The sequence below is a fragment of the Malaclemys terrapin genome, chromosome 2 (assembly GCF_027887155.1).
Source record: "Malaclemys terrapin pileata isolate rMalTer1 chromosome 2, rMalTer1.hap1, whole genome shotgun sequence".
NCBI classification, from domain to species: Eukaryota; Metazoa; Chordata; order Testudines; family Emydidae; genus Malaclemys; species Malaclemys terrapin.
Window position 1 is genome coordinate 197071107 of NC_071506.1, and position 23197 is coordinate 197094303.

The window sequence follows — 23197 nt, forward strand, 5'->3', positions numbered from 1 at the left end:
ATGCACTGCCCCATATAAATGTAGATGATGAGAATGACAAGGTGGGTGAGGTAATATCTTTTATTAGACCAAATTCTGTTGGTGAGAGACAAGCTTTCGAGCTTACACAGAGCTCTTCTTCATGTCTGGGAAACTAACTCAGGCTATGTCTACACTATAGCCTATGTCGGCATAATTTATGTCACTCAGGGGTGTGAAAATTCTACTTCCTGAGCGATGTAAGTTACACCGACATAAGCGCTCATGTACACAGCGGTATGTTAGTGGCAGAGCTTCTCCATAGAGTGTTTTCACCAGACGCGCTGTAGCTGCATAGCTGCATCCGTACAGCTGCGCTGCAGCAGTGCTGTACATGTAGACATGCCCTCCTTATCACAGCTAAATACAAGGTGGAACAAATTGTTTAGCATAAGTAGTTAACACACATATCAAGGGACCATTCAACGTCAGGTGGCCCGTTAACATCTCTCCAGTCATTAGGGAGGAAAGGATGCGGGGGGGGGGGAGAGGAAGGGGAATGGAGGAGCACCTGGGGTGGGGGCTTTAAGGGGTTATAAATTGGTGTGATATGCCATCTGTTCAGTCTATAATTTTTAATGTTTAGCAAAGTTATGAATGTAAGCTCTCAGGCTCGTCTTTTGAAAATGTTGTACATGTTTCCTTTCATGATGAGGTCTGATAGGCCAGATATAGAGTGATTGCTATGTGAAAGTGTTCACCCAGAGGTGATGTGACGTTTTGGTCTGTTATTATTTTCCTGTGTAAGTTCATTCAAGAGCACAGTGATTGTCTGGTTTCACCCACATAGTTGCTACTGGGGCATATAATGCACTGGATGAGGTGCACCACATGTTGTGATAGGCATGTGTAGGACCCCTGGATCTTGACATATGTATTGTGCGGGGTGTTTATCATTGTAGCAGTGGAGATATGTCTGCAGGTTTTGCATCTGTTGCTCTGGGAGGGTCTGGTATTGCTTTGAGTTGGCGTGTCTCTGTCTGTGGGGAGCTTGCTTCTGATGATTAGCTTGGAGAGGTTGGGGGATTGTTTGAAGGCTGGAAGACAGGATCTGGTCCAAGAGGTAACTATAGCAGGACCGCTTGGAAATAGTGACTATAATATAATAACATTTAACATTCCTGTGGTGGGAAGAACACCTCAGCAGCCCAACACTGTGACATTTAACTTCAGAAAGGGGAACTATGCAAGAATGAGGTGGTTAGTTAAACAGAAATTAAAAGGTACAGTGACTAGAGTGAAATTCCTGCAAGCTGCATGGATACTTTTCAAAGACACCATAATAGAGGCCCAACATAAATGTATACCCCAAATTAAAAAACACAGTAAAAGAACTAAAAAAGAGCCACCGTGGCTTAACAACCATGTAAAAGAAGTACTGAGAGATAAAAAGGCATCTTTTTAAAAGTGAAAGTCAAATCCTAGTGAGGTAAATAGAAAGGAGCATAAACACTGCCAAATTAAGTGTAAAAATATAATAAGAAAAGCCAAAGAGGAGTTTGAAGAACGGCTAGCCAAAAACTCAAAAGGTAATAACAAAATGTTTTTTAAGTACATCAGAAGCAGGAAGCCTGCTAAACAACCAGTGGGGCCCCTGGACGATCGAGATAAAAAAGGAGCGCTTAAAGACGATAAAGTAATTGCAGAGAAACTAAATGGATTCTTTGCTTCAGTCTTCACAGCTGAGGATGTTAAGGAGATTCCCAAATCTGACCAGTCCTTTGTAGATGACAAATCTGAGGAATTGTCACAGATTGAAGTGTCACTAGAGGAGGTTTTGGAATTAATTGATAAACATAACAGTAACAAGTCACCGGGACCAAATGGCATTCACCCAAGAGTTCTGAAAGAACTCAAATGTGAAATTGCGGAACTATTAACTATGGTTTATAACCTGTCCTTTAAATCGGCTTCTGTACCCAATGACTGGAAGATAGCTAATGTAACGCCAATACACCTCTACTCCAATATAACGCTGTCCCCGGGAGCCAAAAAACTTACCGCGTTATATGTGAAACCGTGTTACATCGAACTTGCTTTGATCTACCGGAGCGTGCAAACCTCCCTCCCCCCCCCCGAGCGCTGCTTTACCGCATTATATCCGAATTCGTGTTATATCGGGTCGTGTTATATTGGGGTAGAGGTGTATTTTAAAAGGGCTCTAGAGGTGATCCCGGCAATTACAGACTGGTAAGTCTAACGTCAGTACCGGGCAAATTAGTTGAAACAATAGTAACGAATAAAATTGTCAGACACATAGAAGAAAATAAATTGTTGGGCAAAAGGAAACATGGTTTCTGTAAAGGGAAATCATGTCTTACTAATCTATTAGAGTTCTTTGAAGGGGTCAACAAACATGTAGACAAGGGGGATCCAGTGGACATAGTGTATTTAGATTTCCAGAAAGCCTTTGACAAGGTCCCTCATGTTGTCATGGGATAAGAAGGAAGATCCTTTCGTGGATTGAGAACTGGTTAAAAGACAGAAACAAAGGGTAGGAATAAATGGTTAATTTTCAGAATGGAGAGGGATAACTAGTGGTGTTCCCCAAAGGTCGGTCCTAGGACCAATCCTATTCAACTTATTCATAAATGATCTGGAGAAAGGGGTAAACAGTGAGATGGCAAAGTTTGCAGACGATACTAAACTGCTCAAGATAATTAAGACCAAAGCAGACTGTGAAGAACTTCAAAAAGATCTCACAAAACTAAGTGACTGGGCAACAAAATGGCAAATGAAATTTAATGTGGATAAATGTAAAGTAATGCACATTGGAAAAAATAACCCCAACTATACATAGAATATGATGGGGGCTAATTTAGCTACAACTAATCAGGAAAGAGATCTTGGAGTCATTGTGGATTGTTCTCTGAAGACGTCCATGCAGTGTGCAGCAGCAGTCAAAAAAGCAAACAGGACGTTAGGAATCATTAAAAAAGGTATAGAGAATAAGATGGAGAATATCTTATTGCCCTTATTTAAATCCATGGTACGCCCACATCTTGAATGCTGTGTACAGATGTGGTCTCCTCATCTCAAAAAAGATATACGGCACTAGAAAAGGTTCAGAGAAGGGCAACTAAAATGATTAGGGGTTTGGAACGGGTCCCATATGAGGAGAGATTAAAGAGACTAGGATTTTTCAGTTTGGAAAAGAGGAGACTAAGGGGGGATATGATAGAGGTATATAAAATCATGAGTGGTATGGAGAAAGTGAATAAGGAAAAGTTATTTACTTGTTCCCATAATATAAGAACTAGGGGCCACCAAATGAAATCAATGGGCAGCAGGTTTAAAACAAATAAAAGGAAACTCTTCTTCACACAGCGCACAGTCAACCTTTGGAACTCCTTGCCTGAGGAGGTTGTGAAGGCTAGGACTATAATAGGGTTTAAAAGAGAACTAGATAAATTCATGGAGGTTAAGTCCATTAATGTGATTAGCCAGGATGGGTAAGGAATGGTGTCCCTAGCCTCTGTTTGTCAGAGGGTGGAGATGGATGGCAGGAGAGAGATCACTTGATCATTACTTGTTAGATTCACTCCCTTTGGGGCACCTGGCATTGGTGACTGTTGGCAGACAGGATACTGAGCTGGATGGACCTGTGGTCTGACCCAGTATGACCATTCTTATGTTCTTAACCAAGGTGGAGATCAAAGTCTCAGTATATGGACCAGGTATCAATGGATCACAAACTGCATGATAGTGTGGCATATGCTCATGAGTTTTGGAAGAAGGCTATAAAAGTCTCTAAATCCAAATAGGGAATTATCAAGAAAGAGGAGGAAGAAGAAGAACTTAGCCCTCAGAGAGAAAAGAGTTTAAACAACAAAAAATATGCATGTATGTTACCTTACCTAAATTTTAGTATTTCCATCAAGACTTAAATAGGCCTGACTTAGCCCATGGACCTCCCCCAGCCCCCTTCTCTACTGACCCTGCCTCTCCCCCTGTCTTCATCATGGCTGCCCTGTTAACAGTTCTAAAGTTCTTTGTTTAAGGTTTCCTGCTTGAAGGGCCCGTCGCGGAAGCTGGGGGTGCTGTGCCCAACTTGGACAGAAACAAAAGGTCAAAGGCCTTGACACTTGTATTATCAGTTAAGAAGTGGTGATCAGACTATCTAAAACCATTGATTAGATGACTTCAAATGTGCCAGACTACCTAAAACTGAGTTATTTTTTAGCAAGCCATACAATAATCATCAAACACACAGAGGGTCACATTATAGTCACAAAAATATTACAGGTGCCTTCAATATTCTTTAAAATATGTAAACACCCACCCACAAATCAGCCTGTCTGCATGATGTGCAACCTAGGGGATTAAGGGAATTATTTAGGGCCAGATTCTGCCCCCCTTACTCACATTGAGTAATAGTTTACTCGTGCAGTAGTCCCACTGAAATCAACAGGATTATTCAAGGCCAGATTCTGATACCTTGACAAACACTCGATAGTCCCTTAACTTCATGAGCCATCCTATTGACATGGAACTACTCATGGACTAAGGGACTACTCAGTGTAAGTGTGGCAAAATCTGACTCTTAATAAACCTACTGTATGTTTGACAATTGTCTTTAAAGATCATGGACAAGTGGAAAGGTACTGAGAGAAGAATGGACCTTGCAATTACCATTCCTTAACACAGTTTGTCTCTGTTTTAAAAAACAAATAGAAGCATATAGACCAGGGATGGGCAGGGGTGTCCCAGCCTGGAGCATCCTCCTACATCCCAAACTTCTCCTCCCCAGCCCCACTCCAAAGCCTGCACCCCCAGCCGGAGCCCTCAAACTCCCCTCCCCCGCCGCCCCGCATTCCCCCATCCCAGCCTGGAACCCCCTCATGCACCCTGAACTCCTCATTTCTGGTCCCACCCCAGATCCCGCATCCCTAATCAAAGCCCTCACCCCATCCCACACTCCAATCCCAATTTTGTGAGCATTCATAGCCTGCCACACAATGTCTATTCCCAGATGTGGCCCTCGGGCCAAAAAGTTTGCCCACCCCTGGTATAAACAGTTAAAAAGGAGCATTGGGATCTCTGGAGGTACATTCGACTTTCAAAAATAGGGAGTAAGTGGCCCCAATGGATGGGTGGGAATGTTTTGGATGTGTGGCGGGGTGGTGGTTAAGGGCAAGGTCACTCCTTTCGGATTCTCAAAAACAGGCCTGGTCTACACTATGAGTTTAGGTCGAATTTAACAGCCTTAAATCGAATTAACCCTGCACCCGTCAACACAACGAAGCCATTTTTTTCGACATAAAGGGCTCTTAAAATCGATTTCTGTACTCCTCCCTGACAAGGGGAGTAGTGCTGAAATCAACATTGCCGGTTCGAATTAGGGTTAGTGTGGACACAATTCAACGGTATTAGCCTCCGGGAGCTATCCCACAGTGCACCATTGTGACCGCTCTGGACAGCAATCTGAACTTGGATGCACTGGCCAGGTAGACAGGAAAAGCCCAACGAACTTTTGAATTTCATTTCCTGTTTGCCCAGCGTGGAGCACTGATCAGCACAGGTGACCATGCAAAGCTCATCAGCACAGGTGACGATGCAGTCCCACAACAGGGACTCAACACAGTGCTGCATGAAACTTAAGGAGCTGAGACAAGCGTACCAGAAAGCCAAAGAATCAAATGGATGCTCACGGAGGGAGGGGTGACTGACGACTGTAGCTATCCCACAGTTCCCGCACTCTCCGAAAACCATTTGAATTCTGGGTTGAGCTCCCAATGCCTGAAGGGTCAAAAACATTGTCATGGGTGGTTCAGGATATGTCGTCAGCCCCCCCTCCCCCTCTGTGAAAGCAAAGGGAAAAAAATCGTTTCTCGCCTTTTTTCACTGTCTCCGTATGTCTACTGGATGCTGCTGGCAGACGCGGTGCTGCAGCACTACATAGCAGCATCCCCTTGCCTTGCTTTGCCTTGCGGACAGCAGACAGTGCAGTATGACTGGTAACCATCGTTGTCGTCCCGTGGGTGCTCCTGGCTGGCCTTGGTGAGGTCGGTCGGGGGCGCCTGGACAAAAATGGGAATGACTCTAGGTCATTCTCTTCTTTAAGTTTTGTGTAATGGAGATTCAATCCTGCCTGGAATATCATGCCATCTGGAGGCTTCTGCCTCAGGCTGCTCTCCCAGTCGGCAGCACTGCGTGGTCGCACCTACCCCAGCCTACCCCTTGCTCCCAGGGCTCACAATCAGATACTTAGACCTCTACATTTTGCTGCAAATAAAAAAATAAAGCTGCCGTTTAGAACTGTCCCCCAACATACATATCCTGGGACATTTCTATTTTACCAGTGTCAACCAAAGGCCCACACACAAATGGAGATTCAGTCCTGCCTGTGCTTCTATCCTATTGCTTATCACAGATTCCCATTTTCAGCTATAGGCTGAGCAAGTGCAGAATGGTGGTTCACTCGACTTCGCTGTAAGCCAACCGTCCTCCCCCCCCCCTTTGATCTCTGCTTGCAGAGGCAATAAAGTCAGTGTTGTTTCAAATTCATGCATTCTTTATTACTTCATCACACAAATGGGGGATAACTGCCAAGGTAGCCCGGGAGGGGTGGGGGAGGAGGGAAGCAACGGGTGGGGTTGTTGTAGGGGCACCCCCTAGAATGGCATTCAGCTCATCATTTCTGCGGGATGTCTGGGGCTCTGACCTGGAGCGGCCGTTTGCCTCTCTGGTTCTTTAGTAGGCTTGCCTGATATTCTAGGCAGGACTGACTCTCAATTAGACAAAACTTAAAGAAGAGAATGACCTGGTGAGTCATTCCCATTTTTGTCCAGGCACCCCCGACCGACCTCACTGAGGCCGGCCAGGAGCACCCATGACAGCAGCAGACAGTACAGTATGACTGATAACCATCTTTGCTAACTTGCAAAGCAGCAGACGGTACAGTATGACTGGTAACTGTCTTTGCTAACTTGCAAAGGCAAGGGGATGCTGCTGTGTAGCGCTGCAGTACCGCGTCTGTCAGCAGCATCCAATAGACATACAGTGATAGTGAAAAAAGGCCGAACGGGCTCCCTGGTTGCCGTGCTATGGCATCTGCCCAGGCAATCCAGGGAAAAGGGCGCGAAATGATTGTCTGCCATTGCTTTCACAGAGGGAGGATTGACTGATGACATTTACCCATAACCACCTGCAACAAATTTTTGGCCCCATCAGGCATTGGGAGCTCAACCCATAATTCCAATGGGCGGGGGAGACTGCGGAAACTATGGGATAGCTATGGGATAGCTACCCACCGTACAACACTCCGGAAGTCAACGGTAGCCCAGGTACATGGACACGCCAAATTAATGTGCTTAGTGTGGCCGCATGCACTCGACTTTATACAATTTGTTGCCAAAAATCGAATTCTGTAAAATCGGAGTAATCCCGTAATGTAGACATACGCGCAGACAGAGCCTCTTCCTGTGTCCAAACAGGTGCTGCTATTCAGAGGAAAAATGAACTCAGTAGTTGAAGCTTAACCTACTCATCTCACAGCCACTGATTGGCTCCTTCAAATATAGACCCCATTGCATTCTGATGACAAGGACCACCAAACAAATTGCAGAACCAAAATGCAAAAGACTGGGACTTGCTGCATGTGCTGTGGCACTCTTGGGAGAGGACTGGGTAGGGAACAGTCTGTTCTAGAGCTGGAGAATTCAGGGGAGAAAATGACAGAGTGGGGCCTGAGATGAAAGGCCATACCTCAAGGGGGCATCATCAGAGGCAGGCCCCAACTATATGCTTTGTCATCATGTCATTGATTTTAAATATATAAGTGAGGGAGAGGAAGGGGCATAGGTGCTGGAACTAGGGGTGATGGGCATGCTGCTGCCTGGCTTGAAGTGGTTTCCATTATATGCAGGGTTTACAGTTTGGTTCAATGGCTCTCGGCACCCCCACTTTACAAATTTTTCCAGGGAGGAAGAAGAGAAGACAGAAGTCCCCAGGAGAAGGTGCTATTATTAACCACTGAAGGCTATTAACCACTGATGTCCTATCCCCGGGGTCACAAGGGGCTGACAAGGAACATGATAGAAGTGTAAGGTGAGAGGAGGAAGGAAGCCTATGTAGAAACAAATGGTTGTACATATACCCCCCACATGCACACACACACATAGAGCTGATTGAAACAATTTTCATTTACTTAAATTATTCTAGTATCACTTTCAATTATATCAGGAACCTGAGAAATATAGTATCCAGCAGTGGAAATCAACAATACAACTTAGGAACATTAAGCAAAAACAGTCATCAGAGAGATGATTTACTTCTTTTTTTTGGAGGCTGATAAAATATTTCCCTTGTGGCAGGGTTACTGTTCTCTTGAAGGACCAAACCACTTGAGACTGCATTACAGCTCCAGTCCATATGGTCAGAACCCCAGAAGTATCAGCAGTAGATGCCATCCTGCTGTAGAAGTGACACTGAGCAAATGTCTGAAAAGCTTGACCTTTTCTGTCTGTATTTAAATTACCAATTAGCATATTCAAATGATGAAGGTAAGAGCAGAGTTAGGGGAAGATGACACAACAAATAAAAAGGTGGGATAGATGTGCTGAGGAGAAGAAAAGAGGGTTTGGAGCCACCTATTTAATTTAAGCCTCACTCCCAATCCTCTGGTGCCATTTTTCCACTCTTTGAACATAGCTCATTTTCTTGTTAATTCAAAAACATTATTGCAAAGCACATGAGGGGAAAAGGCAACTTTTTTTGTTTTGGTCTCTCAAGTGCTTCAGGGGAAGGTATAAAACCCTCAGAATGGACAATTCTGCAATAATGTGCTCCAGGAGAAAAATTCTTCCTAACTTTTGGCCAGTTAGAGGTTGTTCTATGTTTATATACCATTCTCAATATGAGCTAATTCTGAGAGCAGATTTAGTGGGTAAAGTGAGCTATTTTCACTGAGAAACTCTTTTGAGTAAATGAGAAGGGCTAACTACTTAGCAATCACTGGAGATGATCAAAGAGAATTCTTGGTGTAATTTGGTGTTGCTGCAAAGCCAATATACTTAGGCAACTTCAAAGATTAGAAGAATACTTATGCATCATGGCTTTCAACCCTCAGGATAGAAAATGAGAACCAACAACTTCTGTCTCCTTGGACTACAAAAGAATGAAAATTATAGAAATCCAAATAACGTTGTCCTCATAGGGAAAAGTCAGTAGTCCTTGTAACTCAGTAAACTCTTGAGTAGTTTTCTTATTTCCAAGAAGAGCCAAAATCAAGGTTTGCGTACCAGTAGTTCATAATTTAATGGGCTATTCCTGCTATGAAGCATAACATATCCAAGCAGCACAGTGCTGTGAAAGCTAAGAAAATTTCATTGTATAGGAATAGGTTATGGTCACCCTCCCGGGGGAAATTCTGGATGTAGTATATTCTGAATACATGATGAGGTATAAAGCAGACTAGTATTACCAAGATGAAAAAAAAACTCTTGATCTGAGCCCTGAATTCCACATGTGAGTTCATATCAGGCCAATACTTCATTGCCAACTGAAAGATTACAACTAATTGGATTATGGAGAGCGCAGAGACTGTTGCCACCATAATACCAATCATGCAGTAGTTTGCTATCATCATACCCTGCTCCTGAATATCTCTGTGGAACTGAAAGCATTTAGAATGGTTATATTTTTTAGAGGTGCCATAATATGACAAAAAAATAGGGAAGATAACCAAAGTTCCCACAAACCAGACAGCAGTAATCCAGGTTTTAGTGTACCACCTCCGAAACTCCAGTCTCAAGAGGCGTATTATAATAATAGCTACATAGAAAATGAAGGTGATGTACATGTGGGCATAGATCATGGCACTAAACATTTTGCAGGTGAGCCACCCGAATTTCCATTCAGATGAAATGTAATAGGCAAGGCGGAAAGGAAGGCTGAGTAAGAGAATTGAATGTACCGCCATGAGATTGATGATAATGATGGTCATCACAGATTGTATATTCCTTTGAAACAATTGACGGGCCATCACAATGACTCCAGCAATGCCCCCTGCCAGATTGATACTATATAGTGTTATCAAAATCAAATGCAGTCTCTCCAAGTTTTGTGTCAGTGTTCCATTGGAGGGAAAATCCTGTTGTGCTGAGCTTGTGTTAAACATCTCGAAAGTTTTCTTTTCTTTTCTTTTCTTTTCTTTTCTTTTCTTTTCTTTTCTTTTCAAAGCTACCTAAAAATACAACAATGGAAGATGCATTTTAAAATCTGCATTTAATCTGTGCTTTCTCTATGGCTACTCTTGTTTTTTTAAATTATAGAATGGCACAAATTCATGAAATAACATTTCCTGTATTGTGTTTGAAAATGGTGTACTCTACATAAGTATATAATCTTATGAATATAAAAATACACGGTCCTGATACATAGTACTCATTAGATCACACATGTTATTTTTATACTGGCTGCATAATTACAAACTTTTTGTACATGAACTTAGATCCATTTTTTCTTTTCTTATTTCCCTCCAGATATGTGAATAGTTGGAATAGCCAAGATAGTGTCTGTTCATCATTTCAAAAAGCAACAACAAAAACCCTGTTATTATGTAAGTTAAGTTTGAAGATGAAAACTGTTGTTGGAATATGTAAACATGTTTGTGTGCATGATGTGGACCACCATTTTAATTTCACTTAGGCTACTGAAGAACCAGAAGATGGTAACAGCTTTCAGTCACTAGAGTCCTAGGCTGAATTAGAACCAGCAAGCTAGAAATAAATGGCTCCATATCCTATCACCTTATCCTTTCAATCTTCTATCTACAGAATTTTACCTACACCCCTCTATTTTTGGAGGTGGGAAATAGCTGTGAACTATTTTAGAACCGAATTTCTAAAAGGTATAGGTCCACTTGCACATGCTAAATATAAATGTATGCATGCAGTGTATTTATAGTTATTGCTATTATGCACAAAAATCGGTAGATGGATGCCCAACTTCCTGTTCTCAAGCAGTTACTCAGTTTGAACACGTCAGTACAGTAACTGCATATAAATTGTGTGCATGCATGTATTGCATGAAACCCACCTCTTAAAAATATGAGCCTTAAAGTAAAATAAACTTTATAACAATGGTTTACAGATTAGAATAGTAGATTGGGCTGAGCTTCCTATTGTTCAGGAACTTGGTTTCAATAATGTAGTTTAACTAGCAGTTCTTAAACATATTCCTGCTTATATATACAATATCCTATCTCAGTGGTTTCAAACTTTTTCATTTGCAGACCCCTAAAATGCTTTCAGACAAACTCCAAACTTTTACTAAAACCTAGTTAAAGGATTCTTGGAATGCAGAAAGTAATAGACAGATAAACTCTCAATACTATATTGAATAAGTTACAGTCCAGACTCAGAAAAAGACTTTCCTTTCATTCCTTTTAAATATACATTTTAAATTTTTTTTAAATGGTAACAAATGTACAACTGAGAGAATTTCAAGTCAAATTTGCAGAACTGACAACTTTGATATACAGTACACTAAAAAAGTCTAAGAATGTTGAATAAACATTAATAACTCTGCCTTTTCACTCTCAACTTAAATTCATGTTCCAGTATATATGATTAATATTTCAATAGGAGCTTTGTACAGGTACACTTTTGTGTTGTTACAAACAGGATCATTATAGCATTGCATGCCTACAGTTTCAGTTTCAGATTTTTCAAAAAATCATTGCATTACTCAGGCATAATATTGTCACTATCTATTGTAATTTGTAACTAAAATACAAAGAAGCAATGTTACCTCTCAATGCGTTATTATCCTGATTTCTTTTCTTCCTTCTTCATTTAATACATTGCATGGTACGTTGTGTTCAATCTCACCGTAAAGAGAAAGCAACATGTATTAGTAGCCTTCCTGTAGGCATACTCTCGCTTTGCCTACCCACCTACAGGAAGGAGCTACTCGTGTTACTTTCCTAACCCCACACTCAGGACGAAAAGTTTCCAAAATGCCATAGAGTAGCATTTTGTGTGAACTTGTGGGAGGCACAGGAACTAGCTGCCCAAGCTACGCTTGTCTTTATGACTGGTCTTTTTCAAGTTAGATGGTGTAGCAGGGAATTCTGTTCCTTTAAAGACTAGGTGATGTGGCGCCAGCGAGGCCTCTTTGATTATCAGACTCAGAGAAGTTGTGTGTGTGTGTCTGTGTGTGAGAGAGAGAGCCTATAAAAGGTCTGAGAAGGCTCAGTTGCGGGGAAACTTTGGGAAGGAGTTTGGCTCTTGTAAGTCAGCCTGAAGCAGAGAGAGGTGCAGAGTCAGAATGGCCTCTGGGTCCTGACAATCTGGTTTACTTTTGATCTTTGTGGTACTTTGTGGGGTTTTGTTTGAATTAGGGCTGTCAATTAATCAGTTAACTTAAACAATTAATTCAAAACAAGTTAACTTGATTTAAAAAAATAATTGTGATTGATCACCGTTTTAATCGGTCTGTTAAATAACAATAGAATACTAATTTAAATGTATTATAAACATTTTGGATGTTTTTCTACTTTTGATTTTAATTACAACACAGAATACAAAGTGTACAATGCTCATTTTATATTGTTTTTATTACAAATATTTGCACTGCATAAAAGATAAGAATTTGTATTTTTCAATTCACCTCATACAAGTCCTGTAGTGCAATCTCTTTATCGCAAAAGTGCAACTTACAAATGTAGATTTTTTGTTACATAACTGCACTCAAAAACAAAACAGTGTAAAACTTTAGAGCCTACAAGTCCACTCAGTCCTACTTTTTGTTCAGTCAAATTGCTAAAACAAACAAGTTTATTTACATTTATGGGAGATAATGCTACCCACTTATTTACAATGTCACCTGGAAGTGAAAACAGGTGTTCACATGGCATTTTTGTAGCCAGCGTTGCAAGGTATTTATGTGCCAGATATGGTAAACATTCTTATGTCCCTTCATGCTTTGGCCACCATTCCTGAGGACATGCTTCCATGCTGATGATGCTCGACAAAATAATGTGTTAATTAAATTTGTGACTAAACTCCCTGGAGAATTGCATGTCTCCTGCTCCTGGTTTTACCTGCATTCTATTTCATGTTATAGCAGTCTCAGATGACTACCCAGCATTTGTTGTTCGATTTAAGAACACTTTCATTGCAAATTTGACAAAATGCAAAGAAGGCACTGTGACAAAGCTCCGAGCCTGTATTGGTGGGTCCCGCGCTTTCGAGAGGATTCAGTCGCCTCAGGAGCTCGCTAAGGCCCTCAATGTGACCTCCCTTTTCTCAGGATAGTGGCAAGGGTCACAGCCTACTGAGCTTCTTTCATCACAGGCCAGTATGGGAGGTGGGGAGGGGGAATACCCACAGTCTCTGTTGCTCCTTTGAGCTTAGTAGGCACAGTTTGGCCTCCTGTCTGTACCAAGTCCTGCTTCCCCTCTCAAGGGGGTCTCTGTAGAGCGGGGGGCAGGGGAGAACCCCGACCCACCCTCTATTCCAGGTTCCAGCCCAGGGACCCTAATGGTAGCAGCTGTTGGCAGCTTCCCCTTCATCACTGGAACTGCTTTGATTCCCTGGGCCACTTCCCCGTGGTCCCCTTTTTCTAGCTTCACCCTTACCTCAGGCTTCAGCAACGCTTCCTCTCCTACAGCTCCTTTCACCTGGGGTTCTTTCCAGATAACTCGAAGGAGAGCGTTTAAGCAGTATGAGTGGGACCTTGATTGGTTCCAGCTGTCTCCTGATGGCCTTAACTGGTTAATTGGCATCAGGTGTCTTAAGTGGCCTGTGGTAGCCTTTGTTTGGCTATCCAGGGAAACAGGGACCTGCTCACCCACGTCCCGGTGCTCAAAAGGACCTCTCTCTTATATCCTTCTGGTCTGAGGCCATCACAGTACCAGTATAAGATTTCTAAAGGCAGTTACAGCACTCGACCCAAGGTTTAAGAATCTGAAGTGCCTTCCAAAATCTGAGAGGTACAAGATGTGTCAGAAGTCTTAAAAGAACAACACTCTGATTTGGAAACTACAGAACTCAAACCACCAAAAAGGAAAATCAACCTTCTGTTGCTGGCATCTGACTCAGATGATGAAAATGAGCATGTGTCAGTTCGCACTGCTTTGGATAGCTATCAAGCAGAACCCATCATCAGCATGGAAGCACGTCCTCTAGAATGGGGGGTGAAGCATGAAGGGGCATACAAATGTTTAGCATATCTGGCATGTAAATGCCAGCTACAACAGTGCCATGCGAATGCCTATTCTCACTTTCAGGTGACATTGTAAATAAGAAGCAGGCAGTATTATCTCTTGTAAATGTAAACAAACTTGCTTGTCTTAGTGATTGGCTGACTAAGAAGTAGAACTGAGTGGACATTTAGGCTCTAAAGTTTTACACTGTTTTGTTTTTGAGTGCAATTATGTAACAAACAAAATCTACATTTGTAAGTTGCACTTTCATGATAAAGCGATTGCACTACAGTACTTGTATGAGCTGAATTGAAAAATTCTATTTCTTTTGTTTATCTTCTTTTACAGTGCAAATATTTGTCATCAAAAATAATAATATAAAATGAGCACTGTACACTTTGTATTCTGTGTTGTAGTTTAAATTAGTATATTGGAAAATGTAGAAAACACCCAAAATATTTAAATAAATGGTACTGTATTATTGTTTAACAGTGGAATTAAAACTATGATCAATCACGATTTTTTTTAAATCTTGCGATTAATCATGATTAATTTTTTAAACTGTTTGACAGCCCTAGTTTGAATGAATAAATCTGGGCCCTTCAGGAAGGGCTTGAAAGACTTGGGGTGTGATGTCAGTCCTTCTGAGGTTGGTAGGACAGGCCAGCATGATTACAGATGGATAGAAACTTGTTAAGTTGTTTGACTAATTATATAACCTACTGTGAGTTACTAGATTTTGTTATTTAGCAAGTTAGTGACCAAAATGTATTAATAAAGCAGAGGATTCTGCATCACAAATGTACTCTTTTTTCTGTTCTATAACTTATTACAATGTTGCTTGTTAGGGCAGTAAATTATCTGTATTATGTCCTGTAAGAATAATGAGGTCTTTGGCAGAAGTAAATAGAGACCTGACTACAGCCCTCTATTACATCTTTGAGATATGGGAAGGGAATGGCATTGTTTAGTGTGAAATAAGGTATCTACATTAGTGAAGAGTGAATTAGAAAAGTTCTACTGTAAAACAAAACTGACAGAATGCCAGTGGTGGATGAAGGATGAATCCGGGCCACAGGCCCAAACACTGACTCAAAGCACAGAGTTTCCATCATATATCTCACTATAAATGGTAAGGTACTGAGCCAGGCCTCTTCTAAAAGCTTCAGCATTTCCCTGGGAAAGGCAATTCCTTGATTAACTTCTACCCCAATGTAACTTTTAATTTTGCTGATGGAAAAATTCTGGGTTGTATGTCACAGTCAGGGTTGCCAAAGTTCAGAGGAATGTACTAAATAAAGGGAAGAGAATAATATTAAAAGTTTGGTGTGCAAAAACGTAACAATAAGCAACAGATATGTCAGCAACACTTGCATCTCTCTGCCTATTGTGCAATCATTTAATTCTCTGGGATGAGAAGACATCTTCTCTCCCTCCTGTGAGACAATCACCCTTCCTATTAAGTAATGCTATCAAGAAGAGCAAAAAGTCAAGGAGGAGAAGTCACATTGGAAGTTGATTAAAGTTTGTGGTGCTTTTTAAATGTAGGATCAAATTCTGATCTTGGAAACACAAGTGCATGCGGTCCATATATAAATGACAATAGCACCGATGTACTCATCCAAGAGAAGAACTTGACCTTTGCAATGTAGTAAATGTGCTCTTGTTACACTCCCAGACAATGGTGCTGTTTCAAGCAGGAGCATTTTATTCACATTCTTGCAAAAATGCAATCAACACTTTACAAAAGCCCACTGCTGGAGAATATTTCAGCAGCTCCAAACACCACTGCAGCCATATCCTGCTCACCCAAGCTGTGCCCTAAGCTTTCAAAAGAGTTCCAAACCTTAGACAGGGCACTGGCATTGCATTCAGGTCTGTATGAAACAGACACTTGGCATGCACAAAAACAGGGTACATTTACACTCGCACATACATCATGACTTTTGAGTGCTATTGACAATTCAGATTTTTTGTGATATTAGAATTAAAAGAAATTTGTTTGGTCAAAAATGCTTCTGAGGCCTGGTCTACACTACGAGTTTAGGTCGACTTTAGCAGCGTTAAACCGAATTAAGCCTGGACACGTCCACACAACGAAGCCCTTTTTTTTTACTTAAAGGGCCCTTTAAACCAGTTTCTTTACTCCACCTCTGAGGAGCGGATGTATTCTTGTTTTCACCATAAATATATATCTGAGTGCTGTAGCGTTAAGCAAAGAGCTGGTCCTGAGTTGAATCTTGCAATCTGGTGTGTGCTGTTCCCTTGGGAATAGTAGACCTGGTAATTCTGGGAGTGTTCAGTAAATGGGGGCTGAACATTGCACAGAACGCTCAGAGTATTCAGGGGCTGTGTGCGCCTGTAGCTACCTATATAGAACGCGTGAGGCCTGCAGAGGCCCAGGAGGCAGTGCTTGTATTGCCAGAGGCTGTTGGTTTCAGGGAGCTGACCCACAGCAAGCACAGACAATGCTCCTTCATGCTAAGGGCAGATAGTGGTGAGGTGACTCACAACCCTAGGTAGCCCTGAGGAGCATCACATCTACACCCTAGAAATCCTTTCCCGCACTTAATACACATTTCTGAAAGGAAAATGCAAAACAAAAACATTATGAATGGTGCTGGGGACTGGTCTCATCCTAAAGATGGCAGAAGAGCAAATATCCAAGTACCCAAAACCCGAGTGCCACTGCTACCCCATGTGCCACGTTATAACGTCACTTAGTTTAGGGGAACTCTCAAACAGGGGGCCTAGGGCAAACTGCCTATTTTGCTCCCCACCATTCCCCCGACTGTAGTCGTGTCTTTGATGATAATTACTTATGTATCTGCAACTAAGGAGTCTGGCTGGATTCTCAAATATCATTGCATGATTGTCTTTCAATGGTAGCCAAGATGGCTTGTTTTCATTTCATTTCAAGCTAGAAGGTTGAAGCTTTTTTTTCCTGTTGTGAACCCCACCAGTATAATTCAGGCCTTTGTCACCTCAAAACTAGACTTTTGTATTTAGGACTACCCAGGGCCGGTGCTTCCACTAGACAATGCTAGGCGGTCGCCTAGGGCGGCAGGATTTGGGGGGTGGCATTTTGCCGCCCTCGGCGGAAATTCGGCGGCGGGGGTCCTTCTGCTCCGGGTCTTCCGCAGAAATTGGGCGGCGGGTCCCTCACTCGCTCCAGGACCCGCCGCCAAAGTGCCCCGAAGACCCGGAGCGGAAGGACCCCTGCTGCTGAAGACCCCAGGCCCCCTGAATGCTAAGAGGAGGAGCACTGCCGCCTAAGACGGCAAAAACCCTGGCACCACTGCTGGGACTGCCTCTTAAAGCTAGTGAGGAATATGTCAATCTCCTCGCTAAGAGGCGATTCTTACCACAAGCATTTTTAAGCAATGCTAATGTTCTACACTGGCTGCCTGCAGTTTGTGGATAGTTTAGGGTGTTGGTTCTGACATTTAAAGCCCCATATGGCTCAAGACCATCCCACCTGAGAGACTGTCTCTTTCCCTGGGATATTTTGCCACAATTAAGATCTGCAGAGGCACGCGAGCCAGAGCCCTCTCATTATAAAAGAGAAGGGACCAAAGAGGATATTCTCAGTGAGAACTCCTGTCCTTTGAAATACATGGCTGCCCCTTGGTCCAAAATAGCCTGAATCCGCTGACCTTCAGGGCATGCTCCAAGGCACATCTTTTTAAGAAGGCTGCTGAAGATGCACATGTTGTTCAGGACTAATGTGTAGGGAAGTGGGAATTGTGTTTGTTTATTTTGCTTTGTCTTGCTGCACAGTTATTAGTATGATCATGTGCTGCAGGAGTGCTGTTTATTTTGCTATACTGACGTGATGCTTTCTTGGGCCTGGTCTACACTACGGGTTTCGGTCGATTTTAGCAGTGTTAAATCGAATTAAGCCTGGACACGTCCACACAACGAAGCCCTTTCTTTTGACTTAAAGGGCCCTTTAAACCGGTTTCTTTACACCACCTTCGACGAGGGGATTAGCAATAAAATCGGCCTTTGCGGGTCGGAATTGGGGTAGTGTGGACGGAATTCGACATTATTGGCCTCCGGGAGCTATCCCACAGTGCTTCATTGTGACCGCTCTGGACAGCGCTCTCAACTCAGATGCACTGACCAGGTAGACAGGAAAAGACCCGCGAACGTTTGAATTTCATTTCCTGTTTGCCCAGCGTGGAGAGCACAGGTGACCACGCAGAGCTCATCAGCACAGGTAACCATGATGGAGTCCCAGGATCGCAAAAGAGCTCCAGCATGGACAGAACGGGAGGTACGGGATCTGCTCGCCATATGGGGAGACGAATCAGTGCTAGCTGAACTCCGTAGCAGTAAACAAAATGGCAAAATATTAGAAAAAGTCTCAAAGGCCATGAAGGACAGAGGCCGTAACAGGGATGCACAGCAGTGCCACGTGAAAATTAAGGAGCTAAGGCAAGCCTACCACAAAGCCAGAGAGGCAAACGGAAGGTCTGGGGCGGAGCCGCAAACATGCCACTTCTACGCGGAGCTGCATGCCATTCTAGGGGGTGCAGCCACCACTACCCCAACCATGTGCTTTGACTCCATCAATGGAGAATCACGCAACAGGGAAGCGGGTTCAGGGTACGCAGAAGATGATGATGATGAAGACAATAAAGATAGCTCACAGCAAGGAAGCGGAGAAACCGGTTTCCCCAACAGCCAGGATATGTTTATCACCCTGGACCTGGAACCAGTAACCCCCGAACTCACCCAAGGAGTGCTCCCAGACCCTGAGGGCACACAAGGGACCTCTGGTGAGTGTACCTTTGTAAATATTACACATGGTTTAAAAGCAAGCGTGTTTAATGATTAATGATTAATTTGCCCTGTCAATCACAGCCAGTAAAGCTACTGGAAAAGTCTGTTAACGTGTATGGGGATGGAGCGGAAATCCTCCAGGGACATCTCCAGAAAGCTCTCCTTCATGTTCTCCCAAAGCCTTTGCAAAAGGTTTCTGGGGAGGGCTGCCTTATCCCGTCCGCCATGGTAGGACACTTTACCACGCCAGGCCAGTAGCACGTAGTCTGGAATCATTGCATAACAAAGCATGGCAGTGTATGGTCCCGGTGTTTGCTGGCATGCAGACAACATCCATTCCTTATCTCTCTTTGTTATCCTCAGGAGAGTGATATCATTCACAGTCACCTGGTTGAAATGGGGTGATTTTATTAAGGGGGGCATTCAGAGGTGCCCGTTCCTGCTCTTCTGAACAGAAATGTTCCCCGCTGTTAACCACGCGGTGGGGGGATGGGTGAAGTGATCATCCCAGAGAATCGGGTGTGTGTGTGGGGGGGGGTGGTTTACTTGGGTTTGTGCCGCATGTTAACCCGGAAACTGCAGCCCCTCCTTTTACATTGAAAACCCATTTTAAATGGCCAACCCAATTCATCCTTGATATGGGAAATGCGCTGCAGTTTGAAACCTTTCCCGCATGTTAAGAAGGTTAAAAAAGCCAAAAGACTGTGGCCTACCATGGCTGCCTGCAAGCCGAAATATGTTGCCTGGGGCACTGCGTGAGTGATCTCTCATACCAAACTGGCAGGCAGAGGAAAAATGCGACCTTGTAATGACCGTGTACCCATTGTTCTCTAAAATGTGTCTTTTTTAACCACCTCTCCCTTCTCCTCCACCAGCTGCAAATGTTTCTCCTTCTCAGAGGCTAGTGAACATTAGAAAGAGAAAACGTAGGATACGGGACGATATGTTCACGGAGCTGCAGATGTCCTCCCACGCTGATAGAGCACAGCAGAATGCGTGGAGGCAGTCAATGTCGGACATGAGAAAAACACAATATGAACGAGAGGAGAGGTGGCGGGCTGAATGGCGGGATGAAAAGAGCAAGTGGCGGGCTGAAGATGATAGGTGGTGTCAGCTTGCAGACAGACGGCAAGAGTCAATGCTCCGTCTGCTGGAGCATCAAACTGATATGCTCGAGCGTATGGTTGAGCTGCAGGAAAGGCAGCAGGAGCAGAGACCGCTGCTACAGCCCCTGTTTAACCAACAGCCCTCCTCCCCAAGTTCCATAGCCTCCTCACCCAGACGCCCAAGAACACGGTGGGGGGGCCTCCGTCCACCCAGTCACTCCACCCCAGATGATCGCCCAAGCATCAGAAGGCTGGCCTTCAATAAGAGTTAAAGTTTTAAAATGCAGTGTGTCCTTTTCCATCCCTCCTCCCCCACCCATCCCAGGCTACCTTGGCAATTATCCCCCTACTTCTGTGAGGAACTTATAAAGAATGCATGAATGTGAAAAAACAATGACTTTATTGCCTCTGCAAGTGGTGCTCGAATTGGGGAGGGGAGGGTGGGGTGGGGTGGTTGGTTTACAGGGAAGTAGAGTGAACCGGGTCAAGGGGGGGTTTGGAGGGTTCATCAAGGAGAAACAAGCAGAAGTTTCACACCGTAGCCTGGCCAGTCACAAAATTCGTTTTCAAAGCTTCTCTGATGCGCACCGCGCCCTGCTGTACTCTTCTAACCACCCTGGTGTCTGGCTGCGCGTAATCAGCGGCCAAGCGATTTGCCTCAATCTCCCACCCTGCCATAAATGTCTCCCCCTTACTCTCACAGATATTGTGGAGTGCACAGCAAGCAGCAATAACAATTGGAATATTGGCTTCGCTGAGGTCTATCTGAGTCAGTAAACTGCGCCAGTGCACTTTTAAACATCCAAATGCACATTCCACCACCATTCGGCACTTGCTCAGCCTATAGTTGAACAGGTCCTGACTACTGTCCAGGCTGCCTGTGTACGGCTTCATGAGCCAGGCATTAAGGGGTAGGCTGGGTCCCCAAGGATAACGATAGGCATTTCAACATCTCCAACGGTTATTTTCTGGTCCGGGAAGAAAGTCCCTTCCTCCAGCTTTCGAAACAGATCAGAGTGCCTGAAGACGCGAGCATCATGTACCTTTCCCGGCCATCCCACGTTGATGTTAGTGAAACGTCCCTTGTGATCCACCAGGCCTTGCAGCAGCATTGAAAAGTACCCCTTGCGGTTTATGTAACTCAGTGGCTTGGTGCTCCGGTGACGAGAAAGGGTTATGGGTTCCGTCTATCACCCCACCACAGTTTGGGAATCCCATTGCAGCAAAGCCATCCACTATGACCTGCACGTTTCCCAGAGTCACTACCCTTGATATCGGCAGGTCTTTGATTGCGTTGGCTACTTGGATCACAGCAGCCCCCACAGTAGATTTGCCCACTCCAAATTGATTCCCGACTGACCGGTAGCTGTCTGGTGTTGCAAGCTTCCACAGGGCTATCACCACTCGCTTCTCAACTGTGAGGGCTGCTCTCATCCTGGTATTCTGGCACTTCAGGGCAGGGGAAAGCAAGTCACAAAGTTCCATGAAAGTGCCCTTACGCATGCGAAAGTTTCGCAGCCACTGGGAATCGTCCCACACCTGCAACACGATGCGGTCCCACCAGTCTGTGCTTGTTTTCCGGGTCCAGAATCGGCGTTCCATGCCATGAACCTCCCCAAGTAACACCATGATTTGCATATTGCTGGGGACTGTACTTTGTGAGAGGTCTATGTCCATGTCAATTTCCTCATCACTCTCGTCGCCGCGATGCAATCGCTGCAATCGCCTCCTTGCCTGGTTTTGCTTTGGCATGTTCTGGCTCTGCATATACTCCAGGACAATGCGCGTGGTGTTCATAATGCTCATAATTGCCGTGGTGATCTGAGTGGGCTCCATGATCCCAGTGCTATGGCGTCTGGGCTGAAAAAAGGCGCGAAACTATTGTCTGATGGAGGGAGGGAGAAAGAGAGGGAGGGGCGAGTGACGACATGGCTTATAGGTACAGGGAATTAAAATCAACAAAGGTGGCTGTGCATCAGGGAGAAACACAAACAACTGTCACACAGAATGGCCCCCCCAAAGACTGAACAAAAAACCCTGGGTTTAGCAGGCCGTTGATTTCACGGAGGGAGGGGGAAGCAAATGAATACAGAACAAATCTGGTCCATCTATTTTTTACATCTTAAGCTGGCGGTGCAGCATGACTGATAACCATCGGTATCTTCTGGGTGCTTGGCAGAAAATGATGTACTACGACTGCTAGCCATCATCGTCAAGACGGTTCAATAGGACTGCCGGCAGGACTGAGTCTCCAGGAGACAAAACATGTCTGCCCAGGTGCCTCTGATTGAACTCACTGAGGAGTATGACGATGACGGATACCAATCGTAATACACCATCCACTGCCAAAAGGCAAGGAGCTGCTGCTGTGTAGCAATGCAGTACAACGTCTGCTGGCACCCAGATGACATATGGTGACGGTGAGCTGAGCTGAGCTGAGCGGGCTCCATGCTTGCCGTGGTATGTTGTCTGCACAGGTAACCCAGGTAAAAAGGCGCGAATCGATTGTCTGCCGTTGCTCTGACAGAGGGGGAGGGGCCTCATGACATGTACCAAGAACCCCTCGCGACACTGTTTTTGCATCATCAGGCATTGGGAGCTCAACCCAGAATTCCAATGGGCGGCGGAGACTGCGGGAATTGTGGGATAGCTACCCACAGTGCAACGCTCCGGAAGTTGACGCTAGCCTCGGTACTGTGGATGCAGTCCGCCAACTTATTGCACTTAGAGCATTTTATGTGGGGACACACACAATCGACTGTATAAAACCGATGTCTATAAAATCGGCTTCTATAAATTCGACCTAATTTCATAGTGTAGACGTACCCTGAAAAACCTTGTTCTGGAGTTGTCCTCTATTTCATGCTCCTCCTTTAAATCCACTTTGTCAAGGAGGCTTATAAACTGTTATCAGAAGTAGAATAAAAATATGTGTGGAAAAACTGTGAAACTAATATTTTGATTTTGGTGTTCCCTCCCTCTCTTTTCGTCTGATGTCCAATTAGAATGTCGTTTCTTCGGGGCAAGAACCTTTTATCTTAATATCTGCCTGTAAATTGCCCAGCAGACTGTAGGTACTATAATAAACAATTAATAATGGCATAAACCCAATGGCTCACTACTAGATGGTCTT

The 23197-nt window shown here is 44.0% G+C and overlaps 1 protein-coding gene across 1 annotated transcript; it reads right to left on the bottom strand.

Annotated features, from left to right (window-relative positions):
* Nucleotides 1-9068: 9068 nt before the first annotated feature.
* LOC128833102 (probable G-protein coupled receptor 141) lies at nt 9069-10138 on the bottom strand. Its single transcript, XM_054021021.1, has one exon. It carries the CDS (start codon nt 10136-10138, stop codon nt 9275-9277), a length of 864 nt encoding a protein of 287 aa, XP_053876996.1. The 3' UTR covers nt 9069-9274.
* Between the last annotated feature and the right edge of the window lie 13059 nt (nt 10139-23197).

What these genes read in the sequence shown, in the direction of transcription:
- LOC128833102 (XM_054021021.1), bottom strand. Translation starts at nt 10,138, where the DNA reads ATGTTTAACACAAGCTCAGCACAACAGGATTTTCCCTCCAATGGAACA.